At 45.4% G+C, this 20815-nt stretch overlaps 1 protein-coding gene across 1 annotated transcript in view; it reads right to left on the bottom strand.

Annotated features, from left to right (window-relative positions):
• TMEM179B (transmembrane protein 179B) overlaps positions 1-16287 on the bottom strand; it is a 120495-nt gene extending 104208 nt beyond the window's left edge. Inside the window, exon 1 of the mRNA XM_069207181.1 lies at positions 16158-16287. Within this exon, the coding sequence (XP_069063282.1) occupies positions 16158-16253 (96 nt within the window). The 5' untranslated portion in view covers positions 16254-16287. The remainder of the gene's footprint in view (positions 1-16157) is intronic.
• Positions 16288-20815: the final 4528 nt, after the last annotated feature.

Below are 20815 nucleotides of genomic sequence, written 5' to 3'. Positions count from 1 at the left end.
ATTGGGTGGGTCGGAAGGCGAAGTACACTGTCAAGGAGTCAAGGAACTCTCGCAGCTTGGTTGGTTCACCCGAAAAACGATGGGTAGAGGCGGAGAGCGTCGGGACATCACCACTGCGGAAAGCCAAAGCCTGTCGCAGCGCAGCATTCTCACTGCGTAGTTGCTGTAATTCTTGAGCTTGTTGCTGAATTGTAGTTAGCAGAGCTTGATCCGGATCCGCAGCAGCTACCACAGTGTCTTCCATGGTGTTAGAAGACGTCGGGATGGTTAGGCGCTGCAATCTGTCACGACTCACGTGCTGCTTGCGCCTGGAGTTTTCAGATCTTGAGGCGTGGATCTTGAGAGTTCGACTTTGGCCCAAAAAGGGGCGACTCTTTCTGGTAGCCACGGTGCTGTAGGCGAGGAAACGCCAAGGACAGACCGTGACCGTGAGAAAGTAGCGCCAGAGGGAAAAAACCCCTTCAGAAGAAGAGGAAAAACCTCCCAGAAGATTCGCAGGGGATTCCTGGAACAAGAACAGAGGAACAGGAATCAAAGGAACTGAGGTAACACAGAAATGGCGAAATCCAGAGCCAAGGGCTAGGAAATCAGGAGCGAGGACACTAACTGAAACAGAGAGTGTTGCAGCGCAAAGAGGAAAAGAAAATAATAAAATACCATAAAACAGGAAGTGACCCACAGGAAGAAAAAGGACACCATCTTGAATAGAGAAAAGTAGATAGAATAGACTGGAGCAGAAACCATAGAGAATAGGGAAGGAGGAATGCTGGGAAGACAGAGGTAACCTGGGAAGGGGAAAAGACATAAAGGACAGAGGAAGAAAACAGACCCAAAAAGGAAGAAAGACAGAAAAGAAGAAAAAGGAGCCCCAAACAGGTAAGAGGGGTCAGGAGACCCCAACAAGACGGAGGGAGAGAGCAGCGCGAGGCCCCAAGAAAGTCCTGGGGCCTCGCAGGGTGCAAGAAAGGCTCGGGGCGCGCCGCGTCTTAGAGACGCGAAGCGCGGCCCGAGCCGAACGCGCGGTTTGTGCCGAACGCTCGGCTCGCGCCGCGCGGTGCGGCGCGACATCTACTTGTCCTGTAAAAAAATCCATTAGTCCTTTTAGTGCCACGTACAGCGGTGATAAATTATGGCATCAATCTCATCATATAAGAGCTCTGATAATAGTTTCTTGGATTATGCCAGGGCCCATAAAATAGTAGGGTTTGAATTCTAGCAATACCCACATTTTGCCACCTTTCCACACATCTACATATTGCGGCTGGAGGTAGCGCGGAGTAATGGTTCCAGGGTTGGAATGCGCTATGGAGTCTGTGCAAACATACTAACTTGCATGTTTTAGGGGTTTTCAGTAGCTCTTCTCTAATCGTTTCCTATACTGAGAGTGGTTGGAATACCATGTCAAAACAAGACACCAACTGACCAAACCAAAAGCTGACCGCCAATGTCAGACCTATTGACTTTGCAAATTATTTTTCATTTTCATGTTTCCCATTATCTTGTTGAAACTGGTTGCACTAATTTTCCATTATGAATATTTTTGGGGAAATACTAGCATTCATAAACATATTTTAGCAGCTGATGCTTCAAAGAAATGGTACCTGAAGTTTCACAGTAGTTTAGCAAAACGTTGTTTTCCTAGTTGCATAATTTGACAATAGTTAATTTGAGAGCAAGGACTCATTAATCTTGCTTTCAAGCTTCTGCATATATTTGAATCTAATCAAAGAGCATTCTGTGAGCATTATGTGTAGCCTCATAAGGTTAAACTCTGCAAAAGTGTGCACACATTTATACACTAGGAATTCTGTCAGAACTGCAGCCCGAGCTTACATGTACTTAGAGTGCTCACACTAATGATAAATACTTTGCATTAATGAATCATAAATATAAGTTCGAACAGCATTAACATATGATCACAAATATTACCTTAACTGCAGATAATGCCCTTCCCTGATCCATATTGTGGTACTGTGAACTGGCATCCAAGGGACTTGTGCTGCAGGGGTTTGGGCCTACTTGTCCCAAGGACAACATAAATATGAAAACATGTTGTCCTAGACCCTAGATCCTAGATGTTGTCCTGGGAGTCAGGCTATAGGAATTTCACACCCCTGGACACTGCAATCAAGACTCGATAAGCCCAATATTCGATTGATATTGTTCAACAATGCCTGATTCAGATGGGATGGTTGTTGATTTCAACACCAAAAATGCATGCCATGAATCATATTCCCTTCATCCCAAGAAACGTCTTCTGGTGTGCCTGTGCATGCATTGTCCTGTGAAATGATAACAGAAAGTTAGCCGCCCTAAAAGATGGGCACAGGAGAGGCATGGAAGGTGAAAGAGAAGGAGCTGATGGGTACACCTCTTTTCCATGTTCACATCTCTTCCCTCCCTATATTTTCGTTCTCCTTTCTAGCTGTCTTTCGTGCTATCTTTACTGCCTCACTTCACCGTATGTTCCTCTCACTTCATAGATTTTCTTTCTCCTTATTTTCCTTTCTGTTTCCTTGCTCACTTTTCCTGAGCAAATCCTAAAGTCCCAGCTGCCATGTGATAAGAACCTCATGTTCCCTCGCATGATCCTCTACAGAACAAGAAGTCTTTTGTCCTTTTGATCCATCACCTCACCACCATCCTTCCAAAGGAAAGCTTATCTGTGGTGAGTAATCAAGGACGTAACTTGGTGCAGCAAATGCAATGGCACTGGGACCGAGATGCCCGACATGCCCACTGAACCCAGCTTACTTCATCATTCAAACCTCAGAAACGGGTCCCATTTCCTTCCTTCCTTGCACCATGGCCCATGCCACACTCGCTATGCTATTACAGATAATGCCCAACATAAAATGAACCCAGCCCTACAGAAAGCGCTATCCCTTTCAGGAGACACTTGTCTTCCTGAGGCAAGCCTTTTCTTAACGTGAGCCATGCACACAAGGCAGTTCGACACTGCAGAGGGGCCCTCAACCCCTCTAAAGACCCTAGACCTTCTCAGGAGAGCAGTTCCATGCTGAGATTAACCCTCCCACCTTAAGAGCTCTGCTCTTTTGGAAGGGTAAGGTTGCTGTCCTCGGGACAATTTTCCCTCAAATTTGCAAAGTTGTAGAGGTTTATTAAGGCCAATTTTCCAGTCCACATTTCCAATATTATTTCTGTCCAGCTGCATAACTAATCTTTGTGGACTACTATTGTTTTGAAGTGCATGTTTTTCCCGTTTGTATTTTATACATGACATTGCCTAGGTCTGTGTGGCACCACAAATTTATAGGTTTGTATAGCAGTTATGATAAAAGGAAAGACAAAACACCCTACACCTCCCACTTTATGCACTTAAACATTTTCACAGCCAAGAGAAAGTATAATTTAAAGATTCTGGGGATACAATTGTGATCGCTTGCATTGCACTTCGAACATCTCTATTAGTAGACCCCTGGGCACGCAGAGCTGAAATCACTACATTGACTTAATATGGAGACAGGGCTTTCTACTTGGCCACTGCCAAACCTGGAACTCTGTAACCCTCGTTATTTACACTGAAAACACCATACCACCAAGTTAGAAGATAGATTGGAAAATATTCTTAATTTGCTAAGCAACATCCTTTTGATCTTTGTGGGCTACTCAAGTATAAGAAGCACCAAGGACATATGATGTATTTGTTCTGTATAAGTACCACAGGAATAAATCCATCGACTTCTTGCAGATGCATCCCGCATCCTTTGCAACTCACAATCAAATTTCTGCAATATGGGTTTTCCCCTTCCCCATCAATCAACCTTATTCCTCAAGAGATTGACACTTTTTATACATAAAGAACAATTTCAAAAGAATGAAAATCTCACTGTTTACCTCTGCGTTTTTCACTACACTTTAAATTTTCAAAGTAATGTTCTGATCAAAGAAATCATAATTCAAAATGGTTCGTAGGCCCAGAAATGGAAAAGTGTCTAAGGTAAAACAATATGGTGTAAAGAGGGACACTAGATCACATAATTGCTTCAACATGCATGAAACGTATAAAACACCTTTCCCTACACATCAAGATACCATCCTAGCAACCTGCACATTCTAACTTGGTAATTACGCTACCAAGAAAAACAAAGCAGATTTAACTTTCCATCTATTCACCAAAAAATGTAAAGAAGATTTGACAATGGAAACCCCACCATGTCATCAATTTTCTGGTGTGAGGTTTCCTCTGTCATTTCTGTACGAGCAGGTGTTTTTTGTTGGTAGCTCTGCCCTTTGATCCTAAAGTTGTGCAGCATAATTAATGGCAAAAAGATATATCTTCTTGGAAAGGAATAATTGAAGCAACTGAGATCGTCGTCAGGGAACAAGAATTACTGTCATCATGATGAGAAGAACAATTTGAGCACTGGCATTGCTTCAGAACTAAAATCCATCTGCCAGTATTTGTGTCTGTGATGCAGGGGGGAAAAAGTTGTGCTTGTGGTGTGTGAAATAAAGAGCTCCTCTGCTGCCTTCTGCACCCCTTTGGAGTTTCCTCTCAGCATTTACTGAGTAACCAGCATGTGTCACCCTCAGTATGCTGCTCTGCCACAACGTCCCATCTGCTCATCTGATAATCATTGGAGCACAATTCGGGTGGAGTATTCTGGACCAGGCGGGAATGCTAACAAAGGACTCACACACACCCTGGAGAAACAACCACCTGGAAAATAACTAAATGTTCAGTTTTGAGATAACCCATAGCAACAGGTCTGGTTATGGTGTAATCAGTCCCAAAAAGCAAATAAAAGGAGACAGTCGCAGCTTTCATTCTGACTTTGAGACTTGACTTCAGGAGATTAATGCCTACACAACCGCAAATCCATGAGTAGCTGCCGTGTACTGACTGAGCCAGGTCCGGGACTGACAGTGCCACCAGTAGCCAGGCATACGGTGTATAGAGACCAAAAAAGCCAAGATATGGCGGCACCTGATGATGCATCTCTTCTATTCCTTAAATAACTGCTCACTAATCTTGTCCATTAATGTGGAGTCATTTATGCTTGTAAATGTGTGAACTGTTTACTGCTTGTTCATCTGGGGGACCAATAATGCTTGATATTTTGTGGGACCATTTATTCTTCTTACAGTGCGAGGTCTTTCAAGCACGCTACTGCGTGGGACCATTAATAATCAGCAACAGACATTGAAAGTGATTTAAATGGCATGTTACTAAACTTATCATAACCTGTAATCAGCGTGACAGAAGAAATGGGTCAAGCCCATTGGTTCCATACTTTTTAAACCCTCCTGACAAGAAATATCCTTTGATAATAAGCACCATAACTATTATTCTCTTCTCTACCAGGCTATACACACATATGCAAATATGTGAGGAGACAGATTTGGATGGTATCAGCAGTTATCGCGTCGCATGGCAACAGCAGCTCTAGGGGCATATTTTCTGCTTTGCTTGGGGACTGCAAATATAATATGGAATAGGACATGACATTATGCATGACTAACAACAAGCTCTAAGCAGCCACTCACAAGTTGAAACTGGATCACGAAGTCTTGACTTTGTGTGAACAGGCTGATTGTGATGCAAAGCAGAACTTAGTTTATTTGGGGATGGCAACCGTGATATGAAACAATATAAAGTCAATAAATGAATCACAGTAATATTCTGAATATACCGGTCTCTACAACAATAATTTTTACTGAAAGCTAGCAATGGTCAATTTGAACTATAGAACAGTGGTTCCCAACCTTTTGAATTCTGTGAACCACCACTTTATCATTACAGGAACCTGGGCACCCCTGATTGAATCATTATTGGAATCTGGGGTTCTCCCTACTGAGTTATTACTGAAAGCTGGAGACCTAATATTATTTAACTTTCTAAACAGTTGCAGACCTCTTGAGGAGGCTTCGTGGACCCCTAGGGGTCCCAGGATCACTGGTTAGGAACCACTGCTATGGAACAAATACTATCCAGTATTTAAGGCTACCTGGAGCATTCAAAACTTCACATTCTGAACAAAGTCATCACCAGACCATGTTGACTATAGTCAACATGATCTTGTAAAACTGACTAGAAAAGGTGCCCATACTTCCACGTGTTCTACAAAACCATGCAAATGGCAAATGTTCCTCACAAATGTAGATAAAATAACATGTACTAAAAAGCTCACATATTGATTCTTTCCTGCCTGCTGGAGACCTGCCCCTGGGCTTTCACTTCATATCCTTCTGGTACGTGCACCCCACCTTGCTTGCGATCGCCTCATCTAGCATGGAGTGGTGCCTGCCCTGTGCTCACTGCTCCCCTCTGTGACACTTACACATCTGGTCATCATGGGCAAAGCAGACAAGAGACAGACCAAGCTGTACTTCGATCAGCGCAACACCTCTAAGCATCATGAAGAAGGTAAGGTGGCCCTCAAGGCTTGTCCTGCAGTCGCCAGCTAGGAGGTTGGTGGCAAGGTACAGCAGGTCCTGACCACCATGCTGCTCAGCCTTGCCATGATCAATGGTAAGATAGATGCCCTTGCTTTTTGTATGGGCAGAATGTCAGAGCGTCTTGATAAGCATGCAAAACATCTAGACATGATAGAGCGCTGCATGTCAGAAGCTGAGGATGAACAAGTTTTTACCTCTGCCCAGCAGAAGCAACTTGAGAATGTGCTCTTTTCTTACATGCCAAGACCGAGGACTTGGAAGGCTGCTAACCTAAGAATAACCTTCAAATAGTGGGCCTAGCAGAGATCACAAATGTAAGTAACACAGAGAGGTATGTGGAGCAACTACTCATTCATCTAATGGGTGAGAGACATTTTCTGACAACTTCATGGTGCAGCACACCTACCGCTCCTTCACTCAGCGCCTGGGGCCATGCCCACCTAATAATCGCATGACTGCTTAACTATAGGAACCGGGACGGGGCACTCCGCTGTTCCTGAGAACTGTAGGTGTTTGACATGAGGGAGACGAGCTGTCCAAATTCCCGGATTTTACACAGCAGGTCCAGAAAGCGCACCATCAGTTTTTGCCAGCTAAACGCAAGTTGCAGGAACTGAAATTGGAGTATGCCATGCTTTATCCTGCACACCTACGGGTGATAGTTGACCGAAAGGCCAAGATCTTCAATGACCCTAAACTCTTGCAGCAATCCCGTTAGAAAAATGCAGCGTTGGGAGCGCATCGGGGCTCTCAGAGGTTGAAGGGCTACGAGCCGGAGACCTCTCAGAACCTAGAAGGACTAGACTATACCCCTCACTCCCCATTTGTTTCATATCCTTGCTTTTCTTGCCATTCCTCTGGTTTGCTATGTCCTGTAACACCAACACCGCCTCCCTGCTCGACAACCTCGGACTCAAGCAACTGGTGAACACCCACACTGCTGGCCACACGCTCGACCCCATCTTTTCCGCCAGCAACCACATATCCTTCAACAACTCCTCTGAACTACACTGGACCGACCACAGATGTGTCCATTTCACCTTCAAACGTGAGACCCACCACCATCGCACACAACAAATCCCCTGCAGACCCTGGAACAAAATCTCCACAGAGCAGCTCCTCTCAACACTAAACCATAACCAACCAGCCATCACCACCGACGCCAACAACGCAGCCCTCAGTCTCACACAGTGGGATCACCAACTGTGCCGACAACCTCGCCCCTCTCAGAAGCCACCCGAGAGAGACCAACATCAGGAAACCCCGTGGTTCACGGACGCCCTCAAAGAATCCAAGAAATCCTGCTGGACCCTCAAAAAAACCTGGCGCAAAGATCACACCGAAGAAAACATATTGCCACCCGTGAACACCACCAGCTGATCTGCTCCACCAAAAGGGCATCTTTCAAAGAGAGACTTGAAAACAACACCCACAACAGCAAAGAACTCTTCAACATCGTCAAAGAGCTCTCCAACCCCAACGCCAGCTCCAACACCATCTCACACTCACAAGAACTTTGCAATTCCCTCCATTCTTTCTTTCATCGAAAGATCACCAACCTACACAACAGCTTCGGACCCCAGTCCACGCCGCCCACCACGGAACTTACAACCCGAGCCACCACCCTCAACGCCTGGACCCCCATCAGCTTCGAAGAGACCAGAATCACCATGAACACCATCCACTCCGGCTCCCCCTCGGACCCGTGCCCCCATCACATCTTCAACAAAGCCGATGCCATCATCGCCCCCTATCTCCAGAGCATCATCAACTGCTCGTTCGCATCTGCCACCTTCCCCGAGAGCTGGAAACACGCAGAAGTCAACGTTCTCCTGAAAAAACCCACGGCTGACCCCAACGACCTGAAGAACTTCTGCCCCATCTCTCTTCTCCCCTTCCCGGACAAGGTCATCGAGAAGTCCGTCAACAAGCAACTGACCAACTTTCTTGAAGATAACAACCTGCTCGACCCCTCTCAATCTGGTTTTCGTGCCAACCACAGCACGGAAACCGCCCTCATCACAGTCACCGACGACATCAGAACCCTGATGGACAACGGAGAAACTACCGCCCTCATCCTCCTGGACCTCTCGGCTGCCTTCGACACCGTGTGCCATCGCACCCTAATAACCCGCCTCCGCTCCACTGGAATCCAAGGACAGGCCCTGGACTGGATCATCTCGTTCCTCTCTGACCGAACCCAAAGAGTCTACCTCTCGCCCTTCCACTCAGAACCCACCGAGATCATCTGCGGCGTTCCACAAGGCTCCTCGCTCAGCCCTACCCTCTTCAATATCTACATGCGCCCCCTCGCCAACATCGCTCGCAAACACAACATCAACATCATCTCCTACGCTGACGACACCCAGCTGATACTCTCCCTCACCAAAGACCCAGCCAACGCCAAAGCCAACCTGCAGGATGGAATGAAAGACGTCGCAGAATGGATGAAGCTCAGCCGCCTGAAGCTGAACTCAGACAAGACGGAGGTCCTCATCCTCGGACACTCCCCATCCGCCTGGAACGACTCTTGGTGGCCCACGGCCCTGGGCACCGCACCCACCCCTTCAGACCACGCACACAACCTCGGATTCATCTTGGACCCCCTCCTCACTATGACCAAACAAGTCAACGCCGTCTTGTCCTCTTGCTTCCACACCCTTCGCATGCTCCGAAAAATCTTCTGTTGGATCCCCGCCGAAACTAGAAAAACTGTTACCCATGCTCTTGTCACAAGCCGCCTGGACAACGGAAACACCCTATACGCAGGAACCACCGCAAAGCTACAGAAACGTCTCCAGCGCATACAGAACGCCTCCGCTCACCTTATCCTCGACATACTGCGACACTGCCACATATCCGCCCACCTGAAACACCTGCACTGGCTCCCCGTCAACAAAAGGATCACCTTCAGACTCCTCACCCACGCACACAAAGCCCTCCACAAAAGGGGCCCCGAATACCTCAACAGGCGCCTCTCGTTCTACACGCCCACCCGTCAGCTTCGCTCAGCCAGCCTCGCACTCGCCACCGTCCTGCGTATCCGCAGAACCACCGCAGGAGGTAAATCCTTCTCCTACCTGGCGGCCAAGACATGGAACTCCCTTCCCGTCCACCTAAGAACTACCCAGGACCACCTCATCTTCAGGAGGTGCCTCAAGACTTGGCTCTTTGAGCAGCAGTAACCCCCCAACCCCCCAGCTCCTTGAGACCCTCACGGGTGAGTAGCGCGCTCTATAAATGCCTTGATTCATTGATTGTTACCCATCTCCTTTACTTATTCCGAGTGGAGTGCGGTCTGTGTGCTTTCTAAGCACCTGCAGATAAAAGCCCTGCGGGCTGCAGCTGTTCTCTATTTTTGTGAGCTGCAAGCTGGTGGGCTTGGTTGTTCTTCCTGCTGTTTGAGTGTGGGCCTGGCATTGAGGTCACCACTCTAATGAGATTGCAGGGTAGATGAGTGTTACATGGTTGGTTTGCATGTTGATGGTGTGCCCTTGAGTTTAGCCTTGAGCAGATTGGCATATATTGCACTTCTGAAGCACCCTTATGCATCCATACACAATAGGGACACTCTCTGTCCCCATGTGTGCCACATATTTTTACTTGGGGATCGGTTCATTGGGTTCCGGGTGGGGTTGGGATGGGTGCTGTTTGTTGGGGAGCACAACGTGGGTGGGGGGCAACCAGTTATGCTAAAATTGCAAAGTCTGATAGTGTTGTATGGCTGACAACATGCTTGACAAGCATGGCCTGCGCATGAGGAATATGGCTGAAACAGAATGTGATCTTGCTTCTGGCGCGGCTCCCCCCCTTGCAGCTGAACTTCCTTACTTGGAGCGTAGGAGCACTGAATGATTGTAGTAAAACTCGTAAGGTGGTAATGTACTTGCAGCGACATAACATAGATGTTGCTGTCTTACAGGAGACACATTTGGCTCTGGGGAGCAGGAAGAGGGAAGATTTGCTACGCGGTAGGCTTACCACTCCAGCCCGCAGGGTGCTAGTTTGGGCCTGGCACAGCTCTGGTGTTCAGATTCAAGACGTTTGTGTGGACACAGGTGGCCATTATGTAGTAGTGCACTGTTGCAAAGACCAGTTTGCTGTCCTCCTGGTGGGGGTTCTATGGCACTAAATATGACGACCACCAATTCTATTACAACCTGCACACCAGACTTTTTCAGTGTGGTGATCTACCTCAGCAATGCGATGGACACTTTATTTGTGTGTTATGCCCTGACTGAGATCCCTCCCAGGGCCCACTGCGGCAGACCTCGGCTGCGGCTTGCGCTATTATAGACACAGCAGATCAGTGTTGTTTGCTGGATAGGAGGCGCTTTCGGTTCCCCAAGGGCAGGGGTTACACCCATTATTTCACTGTCCACAGCATCAATACACATGTTGATTACTGGCTCATGTCTAGAACCCTAGCAGCATCTGCGGCAGACATACTTGGAACACTCTTCATGCTACTGGTCCTGAAGCTCGATGTTACTCAGCCCCCTGCGTTTGCCTGGCTTTTTCTGCAACACTCCCTGCTAGATGCAGTGTTCCATGAGGAACCTGTGCAAGTGATAGACAAGGACTTTGATTTCATTGTAGGTTCTATATGAACATTTTACACTATCCGGGAAGCCTTTAAGGCCTTAATTAGAGAAGCCACCATCTCCAAGCATGTTGCTATTCTATAATCCATCCAAGCTCACCTGTCGTAGGTGGAGGTGGAAACAGCGGACCAGGAGCTTTCTCATAAAGAAACGGCAGAACAGAGTCTGCTTGGGGAAATCAGTGCCAAACTAGACGACTTAAACAAGCTCGCACAGAGTGAGATTACCCATCTGGGTAAATAGGCGATGACTCAGATTTACGGGGAGGGTGAAAGGCCAGGTGCAACACTAGCAGCTGTGTCGGATTACCTATCTCACATCACTATGAAATGTTTGACCGTGGCACACAGGGGGGGACCTCACAGCGCCGCTTTGCCCCTCGGAGATTGTTACAGCTCTGAGGGACATGCTGTATGGAAAGGCGCCAGGAACTGATGGTATGACAGTGGCCTTTTATAAGACCTATCAAGATAAGCTTGTCCGCCTTCTAGGTAATCTCTTCAAGGAAATGGTTACGTTTGGTCACATACCCCCTATGACGTGGAAAGCTCTACTGATCACATTGCTGAAGATGGACAGGCTGGCTGACTGTTGCTCGTCCTACCAGTCCCTGTTCTTACTGAATATTAATACAAACATTTTTGCTAAGATACTGCGATCAAGCTAGCACTCCTGCTTCCTGGAATTACCGGCCTGAGCAGGCCATCTTTAGACTCAGTAGGTCCCTTGCATACAATCTCAGGACCCTCTTTGGTGCGATCTCCTGTATTGACCCTGACATTTTTCTTGGACGCTGAAAAAGCGTTTGACTCAGTTGAGTGGGGCTTAGTGTTTTCTGTGTTGTGGTGAGTAGGATACATTTTTTACAGCTGATTTGGGTGCTTTATGCTACACCAATTACCTGCATGTGCATTAATGGCATGGTGTCAGACCCAATTACCATCACAAGAGGCACCCATCAGGGGTGCCCCCTAGCACTGCTCCTAGGCGCGCTTGTCGCAGAACGGTTAGCATTGAGGTGTGCGCTTCCCGAACTACAACCTCATTGTGTCCACTTAAGCAGATAATGATATGGCCTATTGCAATACGCACTCTGAAGTTTATCAGGACCCTAGGCCACTTCAAAGCCTCCCAAAGGATGTCTGGGAACCTTACCAAGCTTACCTTGCATGCAAAGGAACTAATGACGAGGCTGTTGTAGAAGAAAATACTGATGCACCTTTAATGATACTCTGCGCAGACTGTTAATTTATACAGAGAAAAGTCCCAGATCTAGGTATTGGTCATTGCATGCACCAGAAGCGAGGATATCGGGGACAATGTCTGCTTGGCCTCATCATGTGGCTGGCTTGTCGATCCTGGACAGCTCTAGCTCACCCAACCTATGTATTGCCTTAGGCTGTATGTACTGCTAGATACAATGCTGAGCACACAGTGATCCTGACCACTTTGTTCTCATGCTCTTTGTAACTCGCCGGTGAACGCCTTGTTATACCGTGCTGTCCGGTTGTTTGTAAATAGTAAAATGACAAATAAAGTTTTAAAAAAATCAATGTTGAACGTGTATGTGTGTATATATATATATATATATATATATATATATATAAAAAACCTACTGACGGTCACCAGTAGGTAGTTCTAGTTAGGACCTAGTTTCTATGGAAAAAGCTGTTTTTGTTCGCCTGTATCTTTGGCGCAGCTTGGCGAATCTTCTGTTTCAGAGCAGTGACCAACTACTGAATTATTCCACTTAGTTTTCTTTATCTGTTGCTGTGACCGGACTAATTTTGTCATTTCTTTGGTAATCCCCTTTCACTGTGGGTGTTTAAGGCTTGTAGCAGCCTGGTTTTATTGCAGCATTTGGTTCCTCCATCCTTCTCCCATGTCCCTGACATTTGTTTTGGCTTTATTGCAGTGCTGTCCACGTTTACCTCTGGCTCCTAAAATAAGCCTTTTTTACAAAAGAAACACTCAGTTGTTTAGCTCACTGCTCGCGAAAGCCAAAAAACGCCCTTTCTGATAGAATGTAGCTCAACCTAGAAGCAATGATGTGAAACTTGCTTAGCCTCACATGGCATCTCCAGTCTCTCTTTCCAGGTCCCCTCCCTGCCAGCACTCACATCATCACACACAAGGCACTGCGTATCTCCTTCATTGAGGCCATATATCTTCTCAGGCTACTCTGCTTGTGTGAGGCAAGAATGCTTGCAAGACTTTTCATTCTGTTAAAATAAAAATTAAATAATTTCCCAGCCTTATTTTTCAATTTCTATTCAGATTTCTGATGTCAGTAGCCGCCAGTGACCACCAAAACATGGCAGGAAAAGATGAAATTGTGAGACAGGGTTGACCAATTTATGTGGCAAGAAAAGTCCAGGTCTGAATTTACAATGCCAATTACTCATACCCAAGAAAATGCTAGACCTATTGTACTGTAAAAGATTGTTATTTGGTGTAAATCCGTTCAGTAGTTTTTGAGAAATTTAAGGAAATCCAAATGCGTATATATAGGGACTCAAGAGATTTGCGAGCCCTCCCAGTCTCGTGCAGAGATCTGAGTGGCTGATAACACTTCAACAACAGAAGGGTTGCCAGCCATCTTGGGATTCGGCTGAAACCGAGTCCCAGAAAAAAAAGGAAAAAAATACAAAAGGGACCACGGTATGAACACCCTGATCCCTTAGCTCTGGTGGTGGGGTCCCAAAGGAACACCCTCGGGGCTAAAAATAAAAAAAATTCAAAGTTACGAGCAGAGACGCGGCTAAACCACGACGCTGCCCGTAAAATTTAAAAATAATAATAATAATAAACGGACCATGGTCTCCCATCCTTCATTAGTCTAAGCCCCCGGGTGAGCCAAGTCCCAGGGGCTTTTTGAAAAAGAAAAGAGTGTGGGGGGGGGGTGGGCTCCTTATGGCCCAGGGTGCCCTCGGGACCGTCTACTCCCCAGGGCTTTATTTTGATATGTGGGGTGAGAGGGTGGGGACAGGCCCAACACCTTCCGGGGGGCATTTATGTCATGTAATGCAGGGAGAGTCTGTGGCTGCCCAGGGACCATCACCCCAGGGCAAATATTTTTTTTTAAAAAGAAAGAAAAGGGCGTCCCTTTGAGGACAGAGATGAAATGCTTCAGCATGCACAGAGCTGCTGTCAAAGCAGCTACCTGCTTGCTGAAGCAGTGGCACTGCAGGGTAAGTCTTAAGGCTTCCTCTGCAGTGTCAGGTAGCCCGCAAGGTCATTTATTATAAAACTTTTTTTTAAAGAAAATAAATAAATAAAAATATGTAAGGACCATCAGGGAGCCCTTAATGGCTCTCTTGAGGTCCCCTAAAGGCTGTAAAGGGCTTAAAATAAAATAAAAAACTTATAGCTCAGTGAGAAGGTTGCAGTTCTTCACACTGAGCTTTGGGGGTTCAAGTCCAGCTGAACTTATTTCTCTTTTTTTTAAAAGAATAAATATATATATGTGTATATATATATAGTTTAAATAAAAAATATTTTATTTTATATTGAACATAAATGTCTAGTTCTTACTATATGAGATATTAAACCCTTAAAAAACGATTTCTCTTTCCCTCTCACTTTCTCTTTTTAAATACATTTCTCCCACTCAGACACTTACACTCCCACTCAGTGTCATGCACCCACTCACAGACCTGCACACACAATGACGCACTCACTAAAACACAGATGTACGCACTCTCATACCCAGACAATCTGTCAGTCAATCGCCCCCGATACACCCTCTCACATCTATTCTCACACCCGGAGGTTGCACTGCCGAAGGCCTGTGTACAGCATGGGGTTGCATGGGTAGGGGGACTTGCTGCAGGGTCTGATTGCAGGCCAGGTCTTGCAGGCAACCTCCCCTGTGCACAGGTGAAGGCCGTGCACAGTGTAAGTTAGGGTGCCGGAGGCCAGGCCCTGTGGATAACCACTGCTGCGCATGGCAGTACGTGGCAGTGGTTGGATTAATGTGGAATAATGAAATATACGTAACAAAAAAAAAAAAAAATCACTGAAAAAGACAAATGTTACAGGGACGTTATAGTTAGGAAATCGATTTTTTTTAAACGTAGAAATTCACTGAAAAAAAAACAAAGGTTAGAGAGACCTTATAGTTACGCTCACATTTCAAACATACAAAACCATAGAAATTCTGCAGTTATAGTTAGTTACCATCAAGTAACTACAGTAACTATAACTTACACCCTCGCCATGCACTGCTAATTATCTCACAAATTTGATGAAACAACTGTGCATGGCGGAGGGGCAAGTTATAGTTACCTTAGGGCACGAGTTATAGTTAATTGAGGTAACTCTAGGGTTTGGTATGCTTGAAATGAGAGCCTCAATGTAACGTCCCGCTAACCTTTATTTTTTTCTGTGAAAAAAAATAAAATATATATAAGCACACATTTACAATATAAACACGTGAACAAGGCTACGTAAAAAATGGGACAGGCCAGATATAGAAAACTAAAGAATTTAGCCCTAATTTTATTTGTGGCCCATCCGTTTTTGCTTCTCAACATCTGGTCACCCTATCTTTATTACTTAATTTGCTTCTTCCGCATCACATGCCACGCCAATCTTATCCGACTCCTCCCATCTTTTTGGGCTCTTCAGCTCTGCTCTTTATGCAACTCTGCTGACACTCCCCTGTAATCTGACTCAGCCCCAGGTCTTCTGATGTTTCCCTGCTGTCAACTCACGCATGTCACCATAGACACTCAGGATCGAGACTTACAAATCATCACTTCCAGGCGTCTTAGCCAGTCAATCGAAAACCATATCTAGCACCACAAAGTGCATTAGGTAGGGACATGGAAGCACGGAACTGCTAGCAGCTCCCATGAAGGTATCATCACCCGAAGCCTTCCCAATTCGTCTGGCATCTAACTTCTGGCTCTTACTGTGGCCCTCCATTAGTCCCCTATCCTACCCACGTACGCCTTTAAATTAATTTACGACGCTGTTGCTCACTTAACTCATTTAAAGCCCTGCCCACTATTCCTCTCAAGCCGCACCTCTGCACGTTTGTCTCCACCCCTCACCTGACCCAATGTTGACAGCACCGCCCACACAACCTGTATCCCCATCTCTGGTCGCTTTCGCCACACCCCTCACCTGTCCTACAGTCAGACTGGTAGCGCTGATAATGCCGCAGATGAAGGCCGCTGCGTACAACAACAACTCCGCGCGTTCTATCCAGGCCAGCGCCATCCTTCCGGAATAGGGGAAGAGACATGTCCCGGAAATGACGCCGGTAAAAGACTCCGCCTCTAAACCTAAACTGTCATAGCTGTACAAACAGCGGGGCTCCGCCCTATTCAGTGACGTCACAAATAGAGATCAGCTGTTTGCGTACTGCATCATAGCCTAAGGTCGGCGGGCATAAAACTCCCCAGGCAGATAACATAAAACTGAACATCTTCTGTTCCATGGACACTTACAAAGAGTTTCTCGGGTGCCAAAATTCTGATCTGTGATGTGACCGAGAAACGCACTGAAGCGAACAGGGCGGCAGTCATTGTTAGAGGGTTTTTGAGGGTGCGTTTGAAGTAAAGGTGGGTTTAAGGGAGTAAAAAATAAACATCTAGTGGCTGAATTGAAAGTGAAATCAGAAAACCAGGGAATCAATCCCGGCTTCCCCCACTTTAATAAGTTGTATGGTCATATGCAATTTTTTTTATTCCACTTTCCATCCATTCTCACATATAAAAGGACTTGAAATACAGGACTTAAGGATGAGTGGTATATGAAACTTTTTTCTGTGTTTGATTTAATAAACATTATTGTTGTTTATGTATAACACGAACCCAGGCCACTTAAAGAGCCACATAACAACAGACTTGCCTTTTAGTTCACTATTGGCATTGTTGCCAGGGTGGGGGAAGAATAAATGTTTCCAGATTCATGTTTGAAAAAATATATCACTTTTATAATAAATAAAAAAAAAAAAACACTATTTTTCAATGTAATGATATATTCCGATTTACTAAGATGAAACGGTTCTGCATGTTAATAAAATAGTCTTTTTGAATTCTGAGGAGACATATTTTTCAAGATTTCTTTGAAAATGAAAGTGTTCCTAAAGTTAAGTGGTGCAGGATGACCTAGTTATATCCTTTTTTAACTGCAATTAGCCTGTAAATAAATGTCTGTTAAGTTGACATCTTTTTAATGTTAGTGCTCAGTTGGTTAAAAAAAAGTCCAGTGTTGAGATTGACCAGGGTGCCGCATGAAATGGTCTGGAGGGCCGCATGCGGCCCCCGGACAGTACTTTGAGTATCACTGATCTATTCTATTTCTAATGTGTTCTCTTCTTCCTCCTTAGTGGCTTTTGGCATTTAACTCTATTTGAAAGCAGCATTTGCAATGGAATAGATCTTGCATTTGCTTGAGTCAGAGCTATTGGCATTGTAAATTCATAACTGGACTTTTCTTGCACATAAATTGGTCAACTCTGCCTCATAATTTAGTTTTTTCTTGCCATATAATTCCAGTGGCCCTGCATATAACTAAAGCATTCCATTTACCTTCTTTCTCTATCTGTAGCAAAAAAAAATGAAAATTTTGACGTTTAGCATCCTAATTTAAATCTGCCATGCTAATTCCAATAGAATACCACTTTCACCACACCCCCATCAGAGTTGCTGGCTGGCTAACACAATTCCCCAAGAAAGTCACAAGACAGCCACAGAGAAGAAATAGACTAGAAGGCTCACCCAAACATGCCAAGAGTGTTCAAACAGTCATAGTGTAATAAGGATGTTAACTTAGCCTGAATTATGGTCATAATTGTAATAAAGAGAGATTATTAAAACATATACAAATATCATATAAAACTTTATCAGAAATAAACATTTAGCATTATCATTTGTAAGAAACATGGTCATGTAACCAGATTGCTAGCCCCTAGAGGTGTTAATTTCATGAAACAAAACAGGAGACAGTAATTTAGTATTACCATATACACAGCCCCTCTAAGGCGTTTTTAGGGCTAACGGGCATACTGCAAAGATATAACAAAGAAGGCTCATAAAACATAACTCCTCCCAGCTGTAAAACAAAAGTTCCAGCCATGAAAAATTCTAAAAAGAATAACAAATGGTGGTAGGGGTTATACATTTTGGAGTCCCCACTAACAGCGTGGGGACCCAGAGATGAGGTAAACAGAAAGAGCGCCTCGTGGTCTATGTTTTGAAGGTCGTCCCATTGTCCTAGGACCACCACTCGATTAGTTACGACCAAAATGTTTTGTAAAAGTAATGCACTACAAAGCATTATGGGAGAACTTTCTGTGCCACGAAAAGTTTAGTATATTGATATGACTCTAATGCTTAGAACAGCCCCTAGAGGACACCTCAATGAAAACAGCATTTGTAGAAACATGGTCATGTGAGTATATAGTTAGCCCCTAGAGGGCATAACCAGACAAAAAGAAAATGGCAATAAATAATGCAGTGTAACCATATATTTTCTGCCTTAGAGCAGTAGTTTCCAACCTGTGGCCTTCTAAGGGGGTCCATGACTGCTTAGAAAATTAACAAATATTAGAAGATCAATAAAGTGCATATAAATAAAGTGGCTAAATCCCGTTCTGAGGACATGAGATGGTAGATTCCATCAGGTTCAAACCTGTATGCTGAGGTGGAATCCCCTTCAAAGGGGTCAGAGGCAGCCGAACCTGGGTGCTAGAGTCTCCCCAAATCTTGCCCCTCATCAGAGGATCCGTCATCGTCTGTGTCACCCTCCCATTTACTGGGGGAACCCCTCAACTGGGTCAAAGTCCAGTGCAACAATGTTGCTGTTTTCTCTGGGGAAAGCATCCTCCCGGTGTGATAAGTTTTTTAATGTGCGTGCACTCTTACGGAAGACCTCTCTCAAGCGAGCAAAGCCTTCCAGGTTCCCTGTGTCACATTTCTGGGCCCTGGGAATACCTTCAGCAGACAGACCGCTAGGCCCTGCCCCTGTGTCACCAAGGATCCTGGAGCCTTCGGAGACCTTGGTCATTCATTTGTCTACTTTTTACTGTAGGGGCGTAAGCACTCTAGAAATAGCCTGAGAGAGAAGCTTGTTGACCTCTGCAGGTAAGTGACATTAAGGGGGGCATTCTTCCTCAGAGGCCAGATTATGGGTATATTTGTTGTCCCTTTCGGACTCCATAATATAAGGGTATGAGCACCAAAGATCTGAATAATTTACCCCTTGAACTTCAATGGGCAACCTCCTTGAGGTGCTCAGTAATGAAAATTACACAGTAATGAGAGGTGTGATGCCAAGCTGAATGGACCCTACCCCCTCAGCAGTGTCAGCGAGGGTTGGAGTGAGTGAAAAGGGTGTCAGACACGCCCCAAGGAGTTCTTTTGCTGCCCACAACTTCCCTACAAGTGTATCAGTACCTGATGGGCACAGCGCGCTGCCCAGACAGGACAAGACGTGCTCCAAATCTTCCCACGGCACAAAATGGCACCACCTAGTGGACCCGCTAGGAATAGTGAGTGAACGTAAACAGTATGAATGCAAGCACAATATATTCCACCAAAATCACCGCAGTAATAACTCTAAGAGCACAGCCCTCATGCTGTCATTCAACAGTTCACACGAGTCAAAATAAAGCAAGGGACTTAACTGACAGAAGTGAAGAAAGAGGAAGGAGTACAGACAACATCAATATATATATAACATTCAGACTGTGTTGGGATTAATTTTTTGGTTGTCATGGACACCTTCCCCCTATAGTTCCTGGGATAGTTAGTATTTACTGTTTCTGTTTTACTCTTTAAAAGTGCTCTAATAAAGAGTGAAGAAAGAAATGCATAATCCTCGCATCCGGTCCTGACATAGAATTGTCTTTGCTTTGATCCTATATGGGAAATATATAGAGGGGTGTATGGTGTCTGACGGGGGGATCAGAAAACAAACACTGCTACATGCAGTGGTTTAGTACAGTGCATTGGAATCCCAGACCTGTGCCTCTATTAACGTTGTCCAAGTCACTTGGTCTTAGCCAAATACTCCCTACAAACAGTGGGGGGAGGGGGTGGCGGGGGGGTCTTACCATGCATGCCTCTACCACTTCCAGCAGTGTTTCCCTAGTGCTGAGCAAGTGCAGCACTATCCAATATAGATATCTCAATCAAAACACAAAATGTCCACATCTCACCCAACCCGAGTTAGTGTTGAAAATCTCAGAATCCTGTGGAAGGCTAAGGGTGAGCACAAAAGTTATATTGGGGTGATTTCTCCTGGAACTGACACTGGAGAACAATCACTCTCTGAGGAGAACTAAACTAAATTTGAGGGTGATCTCTGCTGGACATGAGCACTGGAGTACCATCACTTCTCTGAGGAGAACTCCACCCCTCCTGCTGACTCGAAGTTGTCGCTGGTCTGGGCTCATCTGCCTCCGCCGGCAACACCCCATAGGGAAATATGTGGAGAATTGTCAGACGGAATTGGCAGGTAGTGACTGACAGGCGGCACCCCATCAAATTAGTGGACTACTAATCCATCTCTCTTACTCTCTTGAAGAATTTAACATTTCTCATGACTTCGTCATCGCTTCAAGCAGTCATCAGTGCCATGGGTCTGTGCCCCTTGCCCAGAGAAGGCTCAAACTGAAGCAGATATTAGCTGGATTACTTGTGGGAGTTGCAGTAGCATTCACTGGTTTTCTGCAACATCTTCTGCAGACAAGATGACCTCCATACCTTAGCCAAGTGGTTCATTTTCCCGCATGCAACACATTTCTTGCTGCTGGCTAGGCGTTCTCCTGAATG

Source organism: Pleurodeles waltl, chromosome 9 (genome assembly GCF_031143425.1).
Source record: "Pleurodeles waltl isolate 20211129_DDA chromosome 9, aPleWal1.hap1.20221129, whole genome shotgun sequence".
In the NCBI taxonomy this organism is placed as follows: domain Eukaryota; kingdom Metazoa; phylum Chordata; class Amphibia; order Caudata; family Salamandridae; genus Pleurodeles; species Pleurodeles waltl.
The sequence above is the reverse complement of the archived record's forward strand: the minus strand, read 5'-3'. Positions and strand labels throughout refer to the sequence as shown.